The following is a 24,924-nucleotide window of genomic DNA, read 5'->3' as shown; positions in this document are numbered from 1 at the left end:
TAATCAGATCTATATATATAAAAGGCTAGGTGACTGTCCGACTGGCCGGTACATATGACGAGCACTGACCACCAGGGGGCAGATGCTCAATGCAGGAGCTGCCAAGCTGCGGTGACTTGGCAGCAGCGGTTCTCGGGTGACACAACCCGGAACCAGAGAGGAGGGACCTGATTCCTCGTGGGGCCATGTGATTCCACCTTTGGCCGTGGGTTATGTTGTTGCTGGGGCACTGTCGGCCCTGAATCTGGTTTACTGCTGAGCTGTGGTAATTCATTTCCTGTCAATGTGCACAAATCTGTGCACCGGGCCACTAGTATATAAATAGGAAAAGCTGGAACAGTCCCTTTAACTTCAAAGCAGATTCTAATACTCCTTTGCTCACTCTATTGGATCCCACCTCACTCTGAGTTGAAGTCTATAACCCTGTCTCCTTTTTCTATCTTTAGTTTCCTCTATAGCACTTATTCCTTTCTGACATATTGTATATTTATTTAGTGTTTGTTCACTTGCTATTTCCCCTCAAATTAGATGTAAGTTCCTGAGGGAAAGGACCTCGTCTTGTGCACTGAAACAGTGACTGGCACATAGCGATGCTCAGTAAATATTTATCAAATGAATAAGTAGTGAATACTTACAACTATATTAGAAATCGGAGATGAGTATGATCCACGTAACAGAAAGTTCAAGGCATTTTAGCAAGACCCAATGCTGACAGGGCTGGATTTAAGCAACACTGTCATGTGCTGTCTACTTCCTAAAAAAGAGAGAAGTCAGAAAAGGGTTGTCCCAGGAAACCCAGACGTACTAGGGAGATTACAGAGAGGGTGAAGATTTAAAAATCAAGTTCATAAAGTTCTTTCTAACTCCTGGGCTCACCCCTGAGCTGTACAGGTTGGGTCTGATGGTTAGCAGTGTACCTACCCATGACTTTGAGAACTGAAGTAAGGAATAGACCATTGCATGGGTTTTTAGACTGGCCACTGGATGGTACATATGCAAGACAGATCCAAGTAGTGCTATAATAGTGTTGGAAACAGAACTGACATAAAAACCACAACCCATCAAAGGCTGGTCAGAATTTGCAACCTGAATCCAACCAGGTCGATTTCCTGATAAAAAAAAAATATCAACATTCTACATAAGGTTTAAATAAGACCCAGATTCTCAAAACATAATATTCAAAATATATGAATACAATCCAAAAGTTCTCAGTATACAAAGAACCAGGAAAACCTCAATTCACATGGGAGAAGACAAGCAACAGACACCAATTCTGGATGACGTAAACGTTGGAATTATCTAACAAGGACCTTTATAGCAATCATGATAAAAATGTTCCAAGAAGTAAGGGCAAGCACTCTTGAAATGAATGGGAAGATAGAAAGAGTCATCAAAGAAATAGAAGATATAAACAAATGGAATTTTAGAACTGAAAAATACAGTAATCAAAATGAAAAGGAAAAAAATCATCAACTCACCAACTGGGTTCAATAGCAGAATGGAGATAACAGAAGGAAGAATCTGATGAAATTCTGTTAATCTTAAAGATAGAAATTATCCAAACTGAACAACAGATTAAAAAAAGATTGAAAATAATAATAATTAGTGCCTCAGTAATCTTTGGGACAATCCCAAAGGTCTGACATTTATGTCAGCAGAGTTCCTGAAGGAGAGGGAGAGGAGAAAGAGTGTGTGCAGAAAAAAAAAATATTTGAAAAAGTAATTGCAAGAAAACTTCCCAAATTTGGCAAATAAGATAAACCTATATATTCAAGAATGTCAGCAAAACCCAAACTAGATGAATCCAAAGAAGCCCATACTTAGACACATTATAATCACATCAAAAATTAAACATAAAAATATATTGAAAGCAGCCAGAGGAAAATTGATACATTAATTGTGGGAGAACAACAATTAGATGAATGTGGGTTTCTCTATGCACTAAATGCCAGTAGCACCTTACTGATTGTGCCAACCAAAAATATCTTTCTATATGAACAAATATCCCTGGGAATTGGCCCTTGTTGAAAACTATTGGTTCAAATTGATCCTCTATTCTCCTAAACAGATTTTTTAAAAGATTTGATTTTCTAATTTGACTTTTTTAAGTCACCTGGTTTACAATTCTAGAGTAAACTAACAAATATTAGTTTACTAATGGAGCAGGTCAAAAGGCCAGTTCCTTATTTGCCATAAAGAGGAGTAAAAACATACTGTTCAGCACCAGGTTTATTTAGGTTCAGTTATTTATAAAAGATCAGGACTTAATAAAGTTCCTTTTCAAAGAGCCATAGACACTGAATCCTCACCCACTGTCCTCATCCAAGGAGGAAATTGCAGTCTTAAGGAAAGAACTGATGAGGAGAGAACATTCCAACCATGTGTCTAGGTGTCTGCACTTGAGAACGGAGTTTACAGCAACCTGAGAACAGTATTCGGGTTGCTAGCCAAGGTTTCTTACTAGTTGAAGACTCTGTTTGCTTCCACATGGTAGGATTCTAAAAGATTTTCAGCAGCTGCAATAAATGCCATATTAAGTGATACTGCACATATAACAGATATTTGAATTAAGGAACATGTGCGATATCTTGAATTATAGCAGCCCAAAAATATGCAATTATAAGGAGATACCAAATATGGCTGTCACATTGACTTTAGTACCTTTTACGTCTCAAAGGAAAAAATATTTTCTTGTTATTAGATAAGTAAATAGAAACAAACAGATATTTTACCAACTAAATACTTTGTGAGATTAACATAGGAACTTCTAAGAATAAAAAATTTTGACACAGTATGTATGAACTATTTAGACTGAGAAAAACCAGTAATGTTTAATAATTGATAGTAAATAAGTACATGTACCATTTTTACTTTTTAAAATTTGATCGTTTCAATGGAACAGAGAATCATAATTGGCTAATGCTTGGGCTTGAATAAACATGCCCACAAAAATTTCATCTCTTTAGGTCTAAAGATGGAGATTGCAAGGATTGACTAAAATAATTATCTTTTATTATTTGGCAGTCCTATATAATAAAAGCCTAACATGCTAAGTGTCTGGTCATCCAGTCATCCGTTCAACCAATCAAAATATAATATGCTAATGATATGTTAAGGCTGCTTAACTGCTTGCTATGACATGCACTGACCACAAGGGGGAAGACAGTCAACCAGTCACTATGATGTGCACTGATCACCAGGGATCAGACGCTCCAACTGGTAGGTTAGCTTGCTGCTGGGGTCTGGCCAATTGGGACTGAGCAAGATGGGCCGGACACGCCCTAGAGCCCTTCCACGGTCCCTCCCCAGATGACCAACTTGGGCTGGCAGGCAGAAGCAGTTAGGGGCAATCAGGCAAGCAGGCAGGCAGGCAAGTAGTTAGGAGCCAGCAGTCCCAGATTGTGAGAGGGATGTCTGACTGCTGGTTTAGGCCCGATACCTCCAGGCAATTGGATATTCCCCAAGGGATCCTGGATTGGAGAGGGTGCAGGCTGGGCTGAGGGACACGAATTTCATGCACCGGGCCTCTAGTCCTATATAATAAAAGCCTAATATGCAAATCAACCAAACAGCCAGTTGCTATGACGTGCACTGACCACCAGGGGCAGACGCTTAATGCAGGAGCTGCCCCCAGATTGCAGGCCCCAGGCCAGCCAAGATGGGTGCCAGTGGGGGGCCCCCTGATCACCCACCGGTCGCCCCACAGATCGGCCCTGATTGCCGGCCAGGCCTAGGGACCCTACCCATGCATGAATTTTGTGCATTGGGCCTCTAGTATCTTATATTTCCATTGAAGAGTCACGACAAATCCACTGTAACTTCTTTTCCTTCCCTTTTCACTTTTTCCCCCCTGTACCTTACTGAGACCAGCTTTCCTTTCCAAAACAGTAATCATTCCATTTCATTATTCATTCACCAAATCTTTATTATCATTATGTGGCATGCACATACAATGATGAGTGCTAATGTCACACAAGTCAATACAAATTCTTAATTGGCATCCAAAGGAGTTTATAATTAAGTTGGTGGTTAAAAGAAAAGAACTGCCAAGGTAAGAATTGCATTATAAATTGCTAACTGCTCTTCAGAGATAGGACCCAAGACCACACGAGCACAGAGGAGCGAGTAAGGTACTCCTAGGAAAATGGAGACAGGCTTCACAGAGAGAGGAGCATTTGATTAAAGTCTTAAAACTTGGTGAGATTTTGCAGAGGAATTCGGGGAAGTGCATTTTTCTATACAGAGAGAACAGCAAAGAAATGATCTTGGAGTTCTGAGAAGATGGGTATAGGTGGGGCTCGTGGTGGCCCCATGTACTGAACTGGTAACAGGATTGAGTTGTAGAGACATGTTGCCTGGACTAAAAGCTCACTCAGTTACGCAGCTGGCTGGGGTTAGGAGTGTAGCCTGTAGCATGGGGAAATAAATGTACATGTGGGATAACCGCTCTCTGAGATCCAGAAAGGATGGATCCAGGTTGGGGAGGTGCAGCAAGAATTATGATGATCAGTTTGAGGATCTAATCAACGAAGGAAGCCAAGGGAGATTTTTAAGCCGGGATATGGCATAACCGGCCTTGTTCTTCTGAAGCATTGTGAAGAGTAAATGGGTTCAGAGGGAAGGGGTTGGGAGGTGGGAAGATTAACCGAATAATTTATATGCATATATGCATAGCCTATGGATGAACAATAGTTCAGGGAAGGCCTGGGGAGGGGGCAGGAGCGGGGAGGAGGGAGTCAATGGGAAGAAAAGGGAGCCATCTATAATGCTTTCAACAATAAAGATACATTTTTTTAAAAAGTAAATTGGAATTGGAAGAAATTGGTCTTGGGGAACCTGGTGAGGAAGCTGTTGCATAATCATCTGTTTATTTTTGCTCTATTGTGAATTATGGCCAGAGAGCAGATCCATACTTCTTCAAAAGTTTTCATCCATATAAAAATTAAGGATGAATCGAATGTTGTTGCTCTTTTACAAAAGGTCTTTGGCAGTTTAATACCAGAACATGGCTAGTCAGTCCATCCTAATCAGATTTTCTTCAGGCTTCTACTCCTTTAGCTGATGGCTCTTTAGCTTAATGGAAAAAGAAGAGGAATGTAATAATTCCAAGATTCCCGGGGTTGCAGGGACTGTACAGACAGGTTTGGCTGCCTCCACAAAGCAGGGTGATTGTAAGTGATCTGCAAGTCGCTCGGAGGTGTGTCTTGCCTCCTGATCCTCCCAAGATCTTAGCCCCCAGCCCCTGAAGTGTAAAGTGCCCTTTTAATGTCACTAGCTACAAGACAATGAACAATTATCTGGGGGGCAAGGAGAATTCTCTCTCATTTCTTTAAACTGTCATATAAGGAATAGTTGAAGTTTCTGGGAATGTTTAGGACCGAGAAAGAAAGCCTTAGCTAGGACATGATAGCTGCCTCAGGTATTTGAACACCTGTCATAGAGAAGTTGGCTTAGATTAACTAGCTCTGTGAATCTACAGGAGGTAAGTCCAGTTAGGAAGACCTAACATTTACTGTAGTCTGAAGTCAGCCAGGGCCAGCTCAGAATTAGAGTTCTGCTTGGCTGTATCTTTGCAGTGTTCTCTGGAATGGACGTCACAGGACCCTCCTTGGCATAGTACCTCAAACACAATTAAGTATTCCATAAGTTGTCTTGAATTATGATGCAGTGACTAGCTCAGACATACTGACTTGAAAGTTGATACGAATAGACTATTGCATCAGTATTTAGAAAAACAAAGGGTGACTTCATGTGATGAAACAAAGTATGACTTATGGGAAATATTTTTTCTATTCCTTAGGCTACCTTTACTTAAATCCATTGTTAATTCTATAGACCAATTAACCAGTTCTGAAATGGTATTATTAGTATTAGGCTAAATATAGATCTTTAAAGAAAGTTTCCGATTTAGGTTAATAAACTAACCTATTGATTAGTTTATTAATTTTCGGATTTGACTCACAAGTTATATATAGAAATTTTACTTGGATTAAATTGAATAAGCTTAAATCAGACTGTGTTGAAATTGTTTTGTTTACTTCTCCCACTAGACCAGTGGTCAGCAAACTGTGGCTCACGAGCCACATGCGGCTCTTTGGCCCCTTGAGTGTGGCTCTTCCACAAAATACCACGGCCTGGGCGAGTCTATTTTGAAGAAGTGGCGTTAGAAGAAGTTTAAGTTTAAAAAATTTGGCTGTCAAAAGAAATTTCAATCATTGTACTGTTGATATTTGGCTCTGTTGACTAATGAGTTTGCCGACCACTGCACTAGACTATAAGGCCATTTGTACTCATAAAAACCAGTAGAATGAATGAGGAAATGCCTGAATGAGTGCATGAATGAATGAACTTTTATCAGTATCTGAAAGACTCTTTGCCTTTTGCTTACTAATTTAATTGATGACTTACAAATGAGCAAACCTCCGACTTATTGATTTGTTTTTGTAAACAGTTCCTGGATTTTTGTTACCGCTGTGCTATAAAGACTGAAGTCATGGGTTTCTACACAATGTGGTCTAGTTTGCTTCACCACAGACTATACTCATGGCCCCAGCTAACTGTGCCATGGATGTAACCTGTGGTCACCCTGGGGAGCAGAGTAGCTAAGGCCCTCAGAAGAGACAAAGCCTTTAGTGATAAAATACTAAGCTCAGGTTCATCTCCTAAAGCAGCTATTCTCAACCTTTTTCATCTCGTGGCACACATAAACTAATTACTAAAATTCTGTGGCACACCAAAAATATATTTTTTTACCCATCTGCCAAAAACAAACAAACAAGAAAGGTATAATAATTTTCATTCATTCTCACTGGACATCTGTTGTTATGTTTCCTGTTGTCATTTTTTAATTTCATAATCTAAGGGAAAAAGAGGTCAGTGCCCCTGACTAAATAGTCAGGGATTACATGTTTAAAAAATCCTTGTGGCACACACCAGTTGAAAATCTCTGTACTAAGGAAAACATGTTATTATGGTAATATTAAGAAATTGTCAATAAAGGTGAGTTGTCAAAATTTTGTAAAGTTTAGCATACTGAAAAATGATCTAGAAATATACACTGAGTGGCCAGATTATTATGATCTCATATATATATGTATGTATATAGTAGAGGCCTGGTACACGAATTTGTGCATGGGTGGGGTCCAGCCAGCCTGGCCAGGGGGAGGGGACATGGGCGGTTGGCCGGCCTGCCTGCTGGTCGAATTCCTGGTTGAGGGGACAATTTGCGTATTAGCCTTTTATTATATAGGATATACACTGAGTGGCCAGATTATTATGCATTCAGAGATCATAATAATCTGGCCACTCAGTGTATTTCTGATATTTTTAATTATATTACAGTCTGAACCAGAGTTTCATAACACATTCTGAGTTTAATTGGGTAGGTGGTGTACATCAGCCACTGCGTAAGCCTAAGTGATTATCCATTTAGTGATACTGAAAAGGTATTTCCTAACTTACCACCATTTTGAGTAGAGACATAACCGTAGCATGACTTGTGCTTCCTAAAGAGTTAAGGAAATGTAAACTGGAAATGAAAATAGTGGTGTCACCTGCTTTATTCCCTGTAGGATTTTAAATTTCAGTCTTGGGTTTCGTAACCTGTCTGTTCCAGTGCTGTTTGTCCCTGGGAGGTTCTGAGTGACTTTGGTGTGTGTGACTTTGCACCTTTCAAATTGTCTGCTTGCCGGCTGCACCCATCAGCGGCAGGCCTTTCCACCGAGACGCCACCCGCCACATCTGCCTAGCTGTTCCTTTAGTGAATATTTTAGGAGATGCCCCAGATATTTCCTTTAAGATTAAGTTTTGCCTCGTTTCAAAAATGAAGTTGTGGTTCCCTTGGGTGTATGGTTCTTTATAATTTTCCCACGTTTTCTAGTGGCGTGGGGTTTTGCCTGAAGGGATATTGATTATTTTTCTTCTTGGGAATGAAGTAGATCACGAGGCTAATTCCATGGGCTGATATTTAGTTGTCTCTTTTAATAAGTACAAAATCTTGTCCCCGGACAGATAGAAGGGAAGTGTGCAGGACACTATACATATTATCCAGAGGCTTGGTTCAGGCCATTGAAGCCCAGCCCAGCCTTCTCCCTTAGGCGTTTTGGAGGACACTGGTGACTCTGCCTTCAGAGTTTACATGAATTAAGAGGAGCTGTTATTATAAAGACACATGAACATGAGCTTTGGACTTAAAAGCACACACCCTGAGGAAGTATGGCCTGACCCCTTTATCCAGAACTTACATCCGAAACAGACCAAGGGTGAGACACTAAAATCATTCGAAACCCTCTCATTAAATATTTAATCTCGTTTTCCTTTTTCTCCCTACTCCCCCTCTGACTCAGCGGAAGGTTATGATTCCTTGACTGGTCCTCACAATAGATTTACTTTGAAAAAACACTCTGTCAGAGCCCAGGCACCCTCTGAATTGGTCATTTAATTCAACCACATAGATGGCTTGATTGATTGCTCAGTGCACTCACACGTGGTTGTGTTTTTATGCTCTGTGTTCTGCCTTCCTTTCTCTCCTCGCTGGGAGGTTCCAGGGAGCAAGCCCGCAGGCCTCCAGGAATGGAGATCCTGGCCAAGGCTCCGTAGAGTAAGCTGTTTGGGCACGTCTGGCTCCTCGGTGAGATTGGGAACCCTAGAAGGCAAAGGCCACGCCTTCCTCAGCTCCGGGTCCCATTCGTTCAGCAGACATATGTGGAACACCCGGTGTGCCGGCTCCAGAGCAGGCCCTGGGAATAGGAAGATGATGGGGAAGTACTCCTGGCTCTCGAAGAAACGCTGTTTATGAGGAAGGAAACGTGGGGAGCATCATCATCGTGGGGAGCATCAGTTTAACACTCACCGTGTGCCAGGTTTTGTGTTGGATGTTTCGTAAGGACCACCCCAGTGAAGCTGTGACATAGGGCTATGGGCATCTCCATGTTGCCGTTGAAATAACTGAGGTCTCGCAAAATCATTTAACCGATACACAGACTGTAACAAGATCATTTGAAAACAGGCAGTTCGACTTTTCAAACTCTTAAACCACTAAATTGTATAGCCTAGGAGTGGTGATAGATGAATGAAGATATGATGACATCGTAGAGAAGGGAAGATATAATGTTTTTTATTTGGGGTCCAAGGCAACATTACAAGAAAGTGTTCACAGAGTAACACGTAGGATCATCAAAACCAGGCAAGAGAAGGAGAGTCCAGGCGGAGGCGACGGCTTGGGAAAAGCACAGGGACCTGCGAGGTTCTGACCAGGCTGAAGGATGTGGTTTGAGATTTGTGCAATGTAAAGCACAGCAGTTAGAGGAAATGATGGGTAACTAAAAAAATTTGAACTCCAGCCCCAGTCGGTGTGCTTAGTGGTTAGAGCCACGACCCATGCATTGCAGGGTCAGGGGTTCGATTCCCGTTCAAAGGCACACGTACCTCTATTGCAGGTTCGATCCCCAGCCCCGGTCTGGACGCCTGCAGGAGTCAACCAATTGATATCGCTCCCTCCTTCCCTCCCTCCCTTCCCCTCCTTTCCTTCCACTCTCTAAAAATCAATGGAAAAAATATCCTCAGGTGAGAATTAACCAAAAATAAATAAATAAATAATATGAACTCCAGTCTGAAAAAATATAGCAAGTGTTTGATGGGTTTTAATCAGAGGAAGGGCATAATTAGATCTTTATTAAATTCTGATGACATACAGAATAGAGCCTTGGATGAACCCCGAATAATGACTTCAGTGACACTGTTGTCCTGGAGCAATATCAACTTACTGTAACTCTTTTTAAAGTCTTGTAATATGTATTAAGCATCTTTAAAAAGTCAATATTTTTAGTCTAGTAATTTCATGTCTGGGAATTTACGTTAAGGAAACAACACAGAATGCATGATAAGCCTTTAGATCAGCATTGGTGGTCATAGTTCAGAGTGTTAAAACATACTAATGAAATGGAATGAATAAGTAAATAATTGAATGATTGGTGGGAAAGAGTGGGAATATTGGAAATAATAGAAGAGTGGTTAATATACATTCATTGGGTAGTTATTATGAATCCAGTTATAATGAAGGTCTTGAAAATTTTTATGGTAACTGGAAAAAAAGTAGAAAAGATACTTTATTATTATAGAATGATTCCAACTCATACCTATCCTATATAATAAAGAGGTAATATGCAAATTGACCATCATGCCCTCGCATAAGATGGCCACCCCCATGTGGTCACAAGATGGCTGCCACAAGATGGCCAGCAGGGAAGGGCAGTTAGGGGCTATCAGGCCAGCAGGGGAGGGCAGTTGGGGGTGACCAGGCTGGCAGGGGAGGGCAGTTGGGGCCAGCAGGGGAGGGGTGACCAGGCCTGCAGGTGAGGGCAGTTGGGGGCAATCAGGCTGGCAGAGGAGCAGTTAAGCATCAATCAGGCTGGCAGGGAGTGGTTAGGGGGCTATCAGGCTGGCAGGCAGAAGCGGTTAGGGACAGTTAGGCAGGCAGGCAGGCAGGCAAGCAGTTGGGAGCCAGCAGTCCTAGATTGTGAGAGGGATCCCAGATTGGAGACGGTGCAGGCTGGGCTAAGGGACCCCCCCACACACACACACCCAGTGTGCGAATTTCGTGCATCAGGCCTCTAGTGTTTACATAGCAAACTTAAGAACTACAACAAATTATAATGGTGGGGTTTTGTCCTTCTGTCCTCTATTTTCTCAATATTCTTCAATATACCTAATTCATTTGTATAATAGGAAAAGGTAAAACTTTTGGACTATTAATTTTGCACTTATGTTTGAGGTATCTGATAGATCAAAGTGACAATAAATGGTAAACAGTTAGACGTAGGCTTGGTATTCAACTCTGGGTTTGCACATCGGAGACATTCAATAAGTGTCAACTGAATGGAAGTTCTAACCATTTTTCTTTCTTTTGGGTCAAAGCCCTGTTAAAATGCATTAGAAGTTTTGCCATCACTTGAACAAGGCTTATATTAATGGGGGGAAAATGAGGAGGGGGAACTCTTCCCTTTTCCAACTCCACACCTGAAGCCCTTGAAGGGAATCTCCTTTCATGCAAAAGGAAATTTAATCGGCCAATCTCAAGTAACATAGAAATACTTTATTTCAAACATGTATCATTTCATAAAGTTACTTTTTCATGTTGCACAAAGAGAACATTGATCGCTTGCCTTAATGCCAGTATCAGTTTCCTTCCGTAGCAGTTCTTACTCAAGGATCTAGGGTCTGCTCCCACTGTTTTCAAATTCAATGAAATAGAACCCAGAGGCATATCTAACCTATTGAATTTTGACGAACTTTGAACTCTTGAACCATTTGATTACCCAGATATTTTCTAATGAGAGGGTTTCAGTCCATTAGTCTGGTGTGCCAGCATACTAACTGTGTGCCTCGGCAGGTGTGTGTTGGTTTAAGATTGCTTCTTTGGGGGTGCAGAGTAGTATTTAGAAGAAAGGCTTGTTTTTCACTGTTACTGTAATAAGTTGGAAACATGCTTCAGGTCGGGGTGGGGGCAGCAGGAGATGGTCCTTTCGTTGTTTCTGTGCCATGAGGACAGGGACCATGACCCAGCACTCAGCTCCTCGGGGGTCTCTTTCGCTAGTTGCATCCTGTATATCGTACAACGCGGGCTCGAGGGATCTGAAACATGAAAGTGACAATAAACAGTCAGCAATTAGAAAGAGGCTTGCCATTCAGCTCTGGGTTTATTCATTTCCTGGTGGACGTTGGATTAGTTCATCCAACACCACTAGTAGTAGGACCCCACCGAAGTGGAACTTAGGGGAATTTAATGTATGATATGGCGAGGAAGTAGGGATGTAAGGAATGCCTGAGGGCTGGAACACGGTGTTCGGTGCCCCTCCAAATCAGGAGTCACTCGGAGGGGGGATCTAAAGGCCAGAGCGAGGGCCTTCGAAATCAAATCAACCTGTATCTGCCAAGCACCTCCTGTGGGGAAGGCGATGGAATTAAGGGTCCATAGAGACCAAAAAGAAAGAAAAGCACGATGTGGCCTTTTCACGCAAGGGAGTTGCCGTTATAAACAGCGTCTGGGGGGAGGAATAAATCGTGATGACGTTATGGAATGTGTACTGTGTGTTAGGTACCCTTCTGTGTGCTGAGTAAGTGTCGTCTGGTTAATGCTGTCACCAACCCTACCCGACAGGTACAAGGACGGTGTTTATTTTCTAGATCTGGAAACTGAGGCCCACGGGAATCCAGAGTCTGTGAGACTTCAGACCCAGGCATTCTGACTCCAGAGTCCTTTTAAGCATTATGCTCTAGTGCCTCCCACACAAATTTTTGTATTTCCGGACCTCTGGGGAAAGGGGGAAGAAAAATGTCAGAGTATGCTGGGCAGAGCACAGCTTGTCTGTGACAGATTCCTTCCACCTGATCCCTTGGACTCTGGTAAAATTGGAACTATACAGAGAATCTTCTTGTTTGTTCTAAGATATTTGGCCTAGGATGGCTTGGAGTGCTCTTATCATGCAAACCTTTCTTTAATCTGATCCTAAATATTCTTGACTTGGGGCTAAGTGGACCTAAGGGGTGATTTTTGTTTGGGTTCTAAAGACTTAGCCCAGAAATATCTTCTTTCTGGACTTGCTACCTGAAATATGGTCAGCTGAGCAGAGTTACTGGCTGGCCTTTGATCCCGTTAGAGAGTTCTGAATTGGTGGCCCAGATCCTTGGATGAAATCCGATATTAAAATAACACCCAGCTCAAGTCATAGAAGAGTGTAGTGTAATATATATGGTCAGAAAAAAAACAAGATGTAGAAAGAACAAAATGAGTTTCGATTGGCTTCTTTGCTCACTGGGGACTTTCTTTTCACTCCTGAGTGATTCTTAGCCCACCTCTTCACATATCAGAGGCACAGCCAGCACACAGCCTGTGACTCCCACCTAGAGATTTTGGAGGAGCTTTTGGAGCTTGAGAAACAGCAGCACTCCTCATCACCAACAAAACTGAGTTTCTCAGAGTCAGGTGCTGCTCTGATGTCATCTTCCCACACCATCTTATCTTCCAAGAATTTTCGCTTCATCACATTTGGCCTCTTTTGAGGGGGGCCCGGACCCCGTGGCCTTGGGCTCACAGCTGGACCATTTCACCGCCGTCCTCGTGTTGCCCTAAGAGTGGTCTGTGGGCCTTTTCTCTCTGCCCTCTCCCCAGGGCCAGCTCTCGGCAATTACAGGAACTACGTCAGCTGTTACAGAAACACAGTAGTTCAGCTCGTTGACCTTAGCCAGTGTTTATTGGAAGCTTCCTACGTGCCCGAGCCTGCCCCAGACTAGGGTGAGAGTGAATGCCTCCTTAAATTCCATACCTACGTGTCTCACTTGCCTCATCCTACTCCTGGCCTTGTGCCCAAGCGCGGTGCAGGACACCTGGCTCACAGAGCTGATAAAGACATGGCTTTTACCCCCCCATACCGACAGTCCAGTGGCAGACACATAAATGAACCAGTGGATGTTGTTGTTACTGTCTCAGACTGTAAATTAAGCCATTCTACACATTGTTTCCCCACTTTCAGTAGCTCACTTACATAATGAACCCAAAACAGAAAAGAGAGGGGAAAAACCCCCACACAATTTGGATATATGATTTCCTTTACAACTGCTTACAGATTTGGCTGAAAAAAAAAAAAATATTGAGATATACCTTTACCAAACTCAGAATTAACCGAGGGAAGACTGTTTTAAATGCTGTTATTCACCAACTGAGTAGAAGAGTAAAACTCTTCTTTTTTGCTTTAATGAAAATAATTATAATAAACACAGAGGTGAAAGTAAGTCAACTGTAAGTGGTCATACCATCTCATTGCTCTGAAAGTGCTTTCTTAAAATTATAGTCAGTCAGATCGTTATTTTGAAAAGGGAGAATGAATTTCCCTTTTGGTTTCTAACTTAGCTTTTTTTGGAATCACACCGCAAAACTCCTTTGTGACAATATCGAGATGGGAGACAGGATGCAGGAATGCATTTTTATTGGCCAGTTTTGTAACTCAACTTCTGAGCAAGCATGATGCTTCTTCCCCCTGCTTACCTTTTCTCTCTCTTCTTGATAAAGTCTGATTTGGATGTTGGGAGAGCCTTTCAGACTGTTCAATCACTTGTTTGCCTCTGTCCAGCCTGTGTTGACCTTTTGGTGCATATACCTAGTATTTAGAAAGGTTATTCTGGTCAAAGATATTTCTTTTGTTAGGTGTGCTGGCCTTCTGTTGTGTTATATACTACATTCTCCTATTTCTAGTCAGTGGACTTTTTAAGATGTAAATAATTTAGAAACAAGTTTCTACTACATTTTAAAATATTCTTTCTTAATTTCTTCTTAATTACAGAGCAAAGAGATTGCATTTCAACTTCATGAGGATTTAATGAAGGTTCTTAATGAGCTGTATACGGTAAGCACATAATCTTTCTTCTTTTGCAAGACTCTTTGGTTTAGAATTATGGTTTGCAGAAATACTGCTTTTATTAGAACTCATTCCAAGCTAGGGTGTTGACGGATGCTTGTCCAGTTGAAATGATGAACCAAGTGGATAGATGCACACTCCTGTATTCTTTCCCCATTCCCTGCCAATTTGGGGAGACTGCATTCAGGTAAATATGTATATGCAGTTATCACACTTTAAGAAACTAGATTATAGGTGTTTCAATATGACATGTTTTTAATTGGTTGGATCATATGTGATCTGTATATATTTTTCAATTCCATATATTTTGTTACCATTCTTAAATTAGCCATTCTGGGATTTGAGAAATTTAGAGTTGCTTTATTCTGGTACTTTAATTTTTTTTTTTTTCCATTTCAGTGAAATTGTTTAGGACTTACTATATTAAAATTAGTTTGGGAGGAGGTCTCTCTTTTTTTTTTTTTAAATTGATCTCAGAGAGGAAGAGGGAGAGTGAGAGAGGGAGGAACATTGATGCAAGAGAAACATCGATCGGTTGCTTCCAGCATGTGCCCTTACTGGGGATCAAACTGGAAACCTGGGTATGTAACCCTGACTGGGAATTGAACCTGCCACCTTTTCGTATATGGAACTCAACGCCAACCAACTGAGCCACTCCAGTCAGGGCAGGTGGTTTCTTTATTTTTGTCAATAATTTGATTTTCTGAATTTAAATTTTATTCAGGCTGCTATATATAAATTACATAACTCAAAATTATTTTAAGAAAACCAAAATCAATGAGCTTACAAGTTGGAATTAGTCATATGCCTATGTAAATTTGCTTTACATTTAATGATCATACTATTAAATGCAAATTCCCTTTGGAGGAATTTGATGAGTTTTTATTTTATAACACATAATAACTTAATGAGAAATGAACAATAATAATCTGTTTTAACTATAGATATTTGCATTTGCATTGCAAAAGATTATTTGAATTTTTCTTAACAGGCAAATTAAACCTGAAGCTTAGTATTAAAATGTTTCTTGATTTACAATTTCTTTTGTTCCTAAAAAGCCATGTGTGTAAAATACAGTTTGGGGAATTAAATTGTTTGTAATGCTCCATTGATACTTGCTAATTAAAAGAACCCATAGTTTTAAACTTTTATGAAATTAGTGCTATTCTTATAAAACTCACTTTCCAATTTTTTGTGTGATACATTTATATTTTTTGTGGCACGTTTGCTACACCTGTGGTTATGAATTTAATTGACAGTTTTTTATGTGTTGGTTCCTCCTTCAGAAACTTTCAACTTTATATACAAAAGCCTCTTGTTATAAGGTCATATCCATATTAAAAAATACCTAATGAAGTAGAGTTTATTGTAAAGGCCATTTATTAGCCTGTGACTTATTAATTTCTGACAACTTAAGGCATCAACCGTTTCTAGAAACTCTGGATATGGAATTTAAACGTTAAATGAGCATTGTGCCTCTGAGACCTCCAGAAAAGAAACCGTATGTCATCTTCCATTGAACTATTTTAAGATGAGGGCTTCGTGGCACTTTTTCGGGACTCCCTTTGTTAGGGCATTGTTTAAAAAAAAAAATTGGGTGGTTGTCATAGCAATCAGAGACAAGAGCCTGTTGATTATGGTCTGAAATTAGCAGTACTAGTCAAAACAGTGGTGGCCAAGATAAACTTGATCGTTGAATATGAGAAGTCAGTAAACTGTTACGAAAACTTTATCTCTGTGAAAGATGTGTATATTGAAATTTTTCCTGGATTCAGCCTATCAAGTGGACTCAGACATTTAGCAAACTGTGTGGTTGAATCAAGTCAGCTGACACCTCCTCAGAACTCTCATCAGGATTAGTCTGAAAGCCTGAGGGAGCCAGGTCTTAGAAATGGCCACCAGAGTTCGAATGACCCTGTCAGAGTCATTGACCTCTCAGAATCAGTTGAGGAATTAAAGGGTAGAGGAGACAAGCAATGAGTTATTATTGTTATTTTCTTTTTTTAATCCTCATCCGAGGATATTTTTTCCCATTGATTTTTAGAGAGAGTGGAAGGGAGGGAAAGGAAGGGGGGAAGAGAGAGAGAAACATTGATGCCAGAGAGACACATCAACTGGTTGCCTCCTGCACATGCCCAGACTGGACTGTGAATCGAAACCTGTAACCCAGGTAGATAAACTTTGATCGGGAATCGAACTCTTGACCCATTTCCTTGGTCCAAGGGCTTGCACTCTTAACCATTAGCCACACTGGCCAGGGCAGCAATGACTTTTTAATTAGGTACACTATAGAGCACTTTCAGTTCTTAAAAAAAAATTTTTACTTTATCCAGAGTGCATGCTCAGCTGAGGTCAGAGGTCATGTTTTGCAGGCGAAAGACCTTCCTATTACACACACACACATATGTCTTTTACTCAAAAAGATGATACTTGGTTTCTCTGACACTTTATGTTTGGATATACAAATACTGTCTTGTTCAAATGAAATCTATCCATTATACATATTCAGTTTACATTCAGAAAGTGAGAAAAGGTGAGGAGTATTTGATCAGTGAGCCAGGAGTTGGGAAAATGTAGTTTAGGTTCCTTATTCAACCACTGACTGGCCATGAACAAATAACCTTCTGATTTGCACCATACCTAGAATTTTATATAACATATATATATATATATATATATATATATATATATCCAAATTATATGCCTAATATGCAAATTATCCCCAGGAGAGTTCAACCGGGAGACTGATTGCTCACTATGGTGGCTGTGCTAACCACCAGGGGGCGGCACAGAATGAAGGAAGGTCCTGGCCGGCAGCCAGAAGGCCCCGATTGGCCCTGATCGCTGGCCAGGCCTAGGACCCTACCTGTGCACGAATTTTGTGCAACAGGCCTCTAGTCTATAATAATAAAAGTGTAATATGCAAATCGACCAAACGACCAAACATCAGAACGACCATCTAGATGACCTTGCGGACGAAGCGGGACTGCGAGGGCCAACACAGCTGGGGCCGTGAGGGCCTACCCTTGCATGAATTTCATGCATCGGGCCTCTAGTGATGTAATAATGATTTCTGAATGACAGGTGTAAAATAAGTAGCCTCAGGGAATTGAGGATGCTGTTTAATTGCCTTTTCAGACCGATATTCACTCCTTCCCTTCTCTTTGTCCTGGATACTCCTTAGGAGTTGACAGTGAACATTCTGAGTATATGACCTTCCTTATACCAGGGGAGAGCTTGGTACTACATTAGAGTCGACCCTAGTGTGGACTTCTTTACCCCAAAATATTTCTCCCAGAGGTCTGCTTATTATGCCGTATATTGTGCCAGAAAGCTTTGTCTTAAGTAAAATGTAAACGGCCAGGAAGAACAGGAATAGATCCTTTAGGGTCATTATACTAGCACCTTCGTGTGACCAGATTTTTCAGATTCTCTGAGCACAGGTTGTGCGCATCAGGCATAAAGGTGTGGCCTTCTGAGCAGGGAAGATGGGGTGGTGGCAGCAGAGTGCCATCTGGAAGAGGAAGGAAGGTTTTCAGTATTTTTGCCTCAATCTCGCCTTTATTTGCAGAAACAGGGCCTCCAAATGGTTTCAAGCCTCCGTTTCAATTCGTAGACCACAAGGGTCAGCCACAGCAGTTAGGATTCTTTTAGCTTTGAGTGACAGGAACTCAAAATAACAGCATAAACAAAATAGAGGTTTATAGTGTCTCTCACATAAAAGACGTTCAGAGACTGGCACCCCCAGGCTGGTCAGGAGGTTACATAAAGCCATCCGAGATCAGGCTCCTCCGAATCCACTGTTCAGAGAAACCTAATTGTAACCTCTGCCCTCATAACTCAGGTTCATGCTTAGAGCTCCAGCCAGTACATCTGCATGCCTGAACTGGAGAAGGGAAAGAAGGGCGGGGCCCCTGTCTCTTAAGGGGACTTACTGAAAGTCTCATGTAACACTTTCACCTACGTCTCATTGGCCAGAACTTAGAACATGATTCCACCAGGCTTTTAGCTAGCTGTCCAGATCATTACTCACCAGTTACAAATTGGGGATTCTGTTAATTTGAGAGAGAAGGGGAGGTATTTGTAAGTAATAAGCCATGCCTGTCAGTGTAACTAACATTTATGCATGCTTATTATGTATGTGCTAGTTACTGTGTTTGCCTTATCTCATGCAATCCTCACAGTATCTCTATGAGGTAGTTACTATCATTATTCCCACTGTACAGAAAAGGAAACTAAGGCTCAGAAAGGCTTGCCCCAGGTTGCACAGGAAGTAGTAGAGTAGGAGCTCAAGTCCAGGTCCAGAGCCCATGCATTAGTTGCCTTAACAAAAGCATAGGTAAAAAAAATTGAATATGTGCTTCACTGGCAACCTGACTGCTAAGAAATGGTGCTTTAAATGATCTCACAGATGGAACTCATTGGGCTAAAAAGTCAAAGGGTGAACCAAGATCCTCAGACTCTCTTTCTGGGTCTAATTCACTAGTTAACTTCTTTTGGGTTAAACTTTTGAAAGAGAATCAAAGTAGGGTTAAGAAAATAGGGAGATCACTGTGCTATAAGAGACACAAATGACTGGACTGGCAGTCAGCAAACTCGTATTTGAATTTCAGATCACTTAGCCAACCTGGGGAGCTGTATCACTCTGTGTTCTCCATAATCAACGGGATGGAAACATATTTACCTATACTAATAAAAGAGAAATATGTAAATTGACCATCAGTTTGCGACACCCACAGCCAATTAGGAGTGAATATGCAAATTAACCCAACAAAGATGGCGGCGGCCCTGCCTCCAGCAGCTCTGGGCCTCTGGGCAGCACGCCTCCTCAGGGCCTCCTTGCCGCGCTCCACACCTGTCAACCGTCCTTGCAGCCTCCCTGTGGCCCAGCCCCCGGCCTCAGAGATAACCCTCTTGTGCCTGAGGTTGTGTGTCTGGCATCTCCCTCTACCCCACCCCTGCCCCGCTGCTCTGGTAAACAAAACCCTAGCGTTGGAGCAGCCCAGAGGCACAGATGTGCATGGGAGCTCACTCGGTGCACAGTTGGCGCGCCCCGGGAGCCCCAGGCCAGCCAAGAGGCGATGGTGGTGGCCATGGCAGCAACGGCAAGCAGCTCAGCTTTGTTTTGAATAGGTGAAAGAGGCCACCTACACAGTAATTCAAATTATCAGATCTCCCTCCTCCCTATCTCAACAAATCAAGAGGGGAGGGGCGATGGGCGTGGAGGGAGGGCAGGTGGGCAGGAGACAGAGGGCAGAAGAGGAAGAGCATGAGGAAGGGGGCCAGTTGCATCCCACTTTCACAATGGGAGAGTGAAATGCATAGCACACCCCACCTCTCCAGTCCTCCCCGCCTGCTTCGTCCCCCCCACCTCTTCCCCTCCGCGCCTCACCGGGAGCACCAGCGCTGCACAGAGGAACTCTCCAGAGAAGGAGGGCGAGGAGGAAGCAGTGCCGGAGCGCACAAGGCTTGCCACCGCCACCGCCACTGCACAGGCTGCTGGAGCGAGCCTGCTGCATGCCAGCAGCCAGGAGAAGGAAGGCTTATTCTTGCACGAATCTTCGTGCATCGGGCTTCTAGTATATTATATAAATACTTATATTTACATACATATGTGGAGAGAGAGAGAGAGAGAGAGAGAGAGAGAGAGAGAGATGCAGTCAACAGCTGGAGGGCCAGATTATAGTTCCAATTCGAGTCCAAAGGCCTAAAAAAGAACCAGGAGAGCCGATGGTGTAAGTTCGAGCATCAGTGCAAGTCCAAAGCAGGAGATGCCCAGGTCTCTCCTCACACAGAGACAGGCAGGGAGAGCACATTTTCTCATTCTCAGCCCTTTTGTTCTCTTCAGCCCCTCAACAGATTGGATGAGGCTCATCCACATTGTTACAAAGACTATTTATTCAGCAAACATTTTTCTTAATGCCTGCTACTATGCCAGGCACTTTGAGATGTTCTGGGGATAAGGCTGTAAATAAAAACAGACTGTATACTTCCTCTCAAGACATTTATATTCTAGAGAGGAAAAAGACAGTGAACAAATAAATGTATAGTGTGACAGGTATAAGTGCTAAGAGGAAAAAGAAAGCTGAGTTGCTATCCTATCTAATAAAAGAGTAATATGCAAATTAACCATCACTCAATTACACCCACAAGCCATGCCCACCAGCCAATCAGGAGTGAGTATGCAAATTAACCCAACCAAGATGGCTGCAGTCACAGAGTGAGCAGGAGGCTTGGGTTTCCCTGGTAATGGAGGAAGCCAAGCTTTCTGCACACCGGGGCCAGCCTAGGCCTCCACTCAAGGCTACAAAGTTTCAATTAGAGAAGATAAATCCCAACAAAAATGGCTGTGACCACAGAGCAAGCAGGAGGTTTGGCTTCACTCAAGGCTACAAAGTTACAATTGTAGAAGATAAATAAATCCCAGATACCAGGGCCTCCGCTTGGGTTGCCAGGGGGCGTGGCTGGCCTGCAAACCACCACAGGCCCCTCACCCAGGCCACCCCATGCCCCAAGGGAACCCCCACCCTGATCCGGGGCACCTTTAGGGCAAACCAGCTCGCCCCCACCTGTGCACCAGGCCTCTATTCTGGTAATATGCAAATTGACCACTGCCCCCATGTGGTCAAAGATGACTGCCCCCATGTGGACACAAGATGGCCACCACAAGATGGCCAGCAGGGGAGGACAGTTGTGGGCAATCAGGCCAGCAGGGTAGGGCAGTTGGGAGGGACCAGGCCTGCAAGGGAGGGCAGTTGGGGGCAATCAAGCCTGCAGGGGAGGGCAGTTAGGGGTGACCAGGCTGGCAGAGGAGGGAAGTTGGGGGTGACCGGGCCTGCAGGGAAGGAAGTTGTGGGGGGACCAGGCCTGCAGGGGAGGGCATTTAGGGGTGACCAGGCCTACAGGGGAGGGCAGTTAGGGGTGGCCAGGCCTGCAAGGGAGGGCAGTTATGGGCAAACAGGCTGGCAGGGGAGCAGTTAGGTATCAATCAGGCTGGCAGGGGAGTGGTTAGGGACAATCAGGAAGGCGAGCAGTTGGGAGCCAGCAGTCCTGGATTGTAAGAGGGATGTCCAACTGCCTGTTTAGGTAGGATCGGGCCTAAATGGGCAGTCAGACATCCCTTGAGGGTCCCAGATTGGAGAGGGTGCAGGCTGGGCTGAGGGACACACACTCTTGTGCATGAATTTTGTGCACCAGGCCTCTAGTCCTATATCATAAAAGGGTAATATGCAAATAGACCAAACTGCAGAACAACCGAACAAACAATCAAAGCGTAATATGCTAATGATATGCTAAGGCTGCTCAACTGGCTCTCTATGACGTGCACTGACCACCGGGGGCAGATGCTCCAACCGCTAGGTTAGCTTGCTGCTGGGGTCTGGCCGATTGGGACTGAGCAAGATGGGCCTGACATGCTCTGGAGCCCTCCAGCAGTCCCTCCCCTGCCCAATCGTGCACTGGTGGGGTCCCTCAGCCTGGCCTGTGCCCTCTTGCAATCCAGGACCCCTCGGGGGATGTTAGAGAGCCAGTTTCAGCCCTAATCCGCAGGCCATTCCCCTTGGGAGGGCGCCAGACTCAGGGCTCATGGCTGACAAGCGCTGCTGAGGCAGCTCAAGCCTCTTTCGATTGGAACTGATTGGGCTCGAGCCCACAGCAGGCACAGTGGGGCCGGGATGAGCAGGAGCGGCAGGTAGGAGCTGCAGGCAGTGTTGGACTGTGGGTTTCGGCCCAATCCCTGCAGGCCACCCAGAGGGACCCTACCCGTGCACGAATTAGTTCACCAAGCCTCTAGTAGATGATAAAGCAGTCAGAACAGTGCCAGGCACATAGAAGTTTGATGAATGTTAGGAGTCAGCATCATCCTTGTCATCAGGGGAGTGGGGTGGTAGCAGCTGCTCCTCTGCCTCTCAGATCAGGGATGATACTGACAGTGATCACATACGTGTGTGTGGCTTTTCCTTACAGTGGGTGTATACTACTTTTGTACAGAAAGAAAAAGGAAAGTAACTTCCCCTAAGCAAACCCAGTCAATAGGAAATGTGAACAGTGATTGGGTTAGTGGGGACATAAATACAGAAAAATGGTGACACAAAAGGTTAGAGGAAAGAGGCAAAACAAAATTTGCTTTCCTCAGTCTTAAAGGGCCCATCATAAAACAGTGGTCTAAAGTGCTAAGCCTGTCCCCTAATACCAAAATCTCAAAAGGTTATGGTGGGTTTTTGTAGTTATTTGACCTATATTAATGTTTATTTCCTTTGTCTAGGCTTTGCAGCATTAATTTAGGCATTTAAAAAAAAAAACACAGCAAATTCTAATAGAGATGAACATAGACGTCATGATAGGTCCACATGAAATTGATTGCTAATTATGTGTAATTGATTATCACACTTGCTATATATCAGTGACAAACATGGCTAAGCCACAGTTAAGAGCTAATCCATTCTCAAGTTCCGTTAAATTAAGAGGAGGAAGCTGAGAGAATGAAGATTTATCCAGCCCTTACAGGGAGTCAAGACATTATCCCCATTCCTTTCTCACAGCAGCCCTATGAGGCAGGTATTCCTAATCCAATATTAACAAGTGGGACCTGGGACTAAGAATAATTAGCTCAGGCTCACACAGACAAGTAAATAAATGCTCCAAAATCTAAACCTGAGGCCCCTCACCTCCCCACTGGGCAGCTGCCTTCGGGAAGGATGTGCAAGGCCAGTGGGGGGAGGGTAGAACCTGATATAACAGATAAGACTCAAACTGCCTGTTCTGATTGACACTTGTCAAAACTTGATTGACCTTTCCAGACCATTGATATGGGTTACAAAAAGGGCAAACCCAAATGGCTTTGCACACTCGGTTTTTATAGTAGGATATGTTCATTTGGGCTGCCTCTTTAAAACAAAATCTCTCATTTAGCTCTAATGTTATGTGTGTCAACACCACCTGCTTAGCTGTGTGTTCATGCACAGTGATCACTGCTAAGCTTCCATTACTGGATACTCCGTTCACCCTTGTTTTTTTCCTTCTGAGCTCTAGCTTCGATTTGTCTAACCAAGTTTGATACCTAGAGAATGGAAGCTGTCCTAGTATCTTGTACAGGAGTTACTTGGAAAACGTGGTTGCTGAGTGCACTCGGCGTCTCTGGCCTTTGTGTATCTTTGAAACACATTTCTCTTTAAAAATGATAAAATAAAAAGCTAATTATTTCTTAGAGGAGATGGGAGGGAAGGCACTGTTTATTATTTCAAGCCCTTCCCTGCAAACTCCGCCTCGGAGGACTGCTGAAGAAAGCTTTTTTGGCTGGCTTTGTGAGCCTCCCAAGACCCGGAGTTAATGCATTCTTTCGGTAAGGCAGAAACATGCCCAAGGCAAGGTGGAGAAGTCATTCCGAGAGAGCCCAAGGTACTTGCCACCCCCGCATCTGAAGATTTGTCTCTGAGCCTCAAAGAGGTTTTTTATTTTTATATTTTGATTAAGTAGTTATTTTAGCTCAAGGGCATTTTAAGTATTTGAAGTATATATTTCTGTAGTGAAAATGAAAATTCCATTCCTTTGAGATGGACTACAAAGAGGTCTGGGTCTTAGAACAAAACACTGAACAAAGAGAAAGAAGGCATAAAGGATATGTAAAAAGCGCCCAAATTAAAAACCTCTTTGGAATACCTCGTTCTCTGTGATGCGTCCTGGAAAGCTTTGTTAAAAAGCACTCTCTTTAGAGATCTTGGGCTGATGAAGTGTTTCCATATAGCCTTTCCCTGGCTTTAGTACTAGACACTCAGATGATAAGAAAGAGAGGTGCTGGGATCATAGGACTCGGCCAACTTCTGGGTTCTGATCCTGGTGTTGACAATAGGTTAGCTAATTTATCCTGGCTCCATTTTCCTGCCAAAATGATTGGGACTAATAAAATTCCCATTGCAAGGATCTGTGAGGACAACTGTTTGATTAAAAACTGTGTGTGTAGATGTCTCGTAGGACACCCTGCTCATTAATGAAGCCAGGTGCCCCCCAGCTCCTGCTTGGAATTTTCAATTTCTCTCAGAGATTTGAGAATTAGCTCTGATTAGTGCTTATGAACTCCAAGTAAGACTGTCTTTGAAAAGAAGTGAGCAGTGCGTACTGAAAAAATTTTATTTGGTTTAGATATGAAAAAGCAAGTGTTAGAAAGTATAGCTTAGTAAAAACAAAAAATTTCTATAGAATGTTTCATATCAAGAGTCCTTCTCAAAGGATATATTATCCAAACTATTAGATTCTGAACTACAGATTCTGAGCTTTTAAATTATTAGAATGCTTTAATAACAGACATCTTAATCAGGATGTTTTTTTAATTGGATAATTAAAGGACTTAGCTTTGTTTAGTATATATATACTAGAGGCCCGGTGCCTGGGGGGCGGGGGGGGTTGGGGGGATCCCTCAGTCTGGCCTGCACCCTCTCCAGTCTGGGACCCCTCAGGGGATGTCCAACTGCCTGTGGGATCAGGCCTAAACTGGCAGTCGGACATCCCTCTCACAATT

General features: G+C 42.9%; 1 protein-coding gene across 1 annotated transcript in view; it reads left to right on the top strand.

Moving 5' to 3' along the window:
- SRGAP1 (SLIT-ROBO Rho GTPase activating protein 1) overlaps positions 1 to 24,924 on the top strand; it is a 266,339-nt gene that overhangs the window by 139,601 nt on the left and 101,814 nt on the right. Inside the window, exon 4 of the mRNA XM_008148740.3 lies at positions 14,337 to 14,399. Within this exon, the coding sequence (XP_008146962.2) occupies positions 14,337 to 14,399 (63 nt within the window). The remainder of the gene's footprint in view (positions 1 to 14,336; positions 14,400 to 24,924) is intronic.

The sequence above is a fragment of the Eptesicus fuscus genome, chromosome 7 (assembly GCF_027574615.1).
Source record: "Eptesicus fuscus isolate TK198812 chromosome 7, DD_ASM_mEF_20220401, whole genome shotgun sequence".
In the NCBI taxonomy this organism is placed as follows: domain Eukaryota; kingdom Metazoa; phylum Chordata; class Mammalia; order Chiroptera; family Vespertilionidae; genus Eptesicus; species Eptesicus fuscus.
Note: the sequence above shows the minus strand (reverse complement) of the source record. Positions and strands in the feature narration are given on the sequence as shown.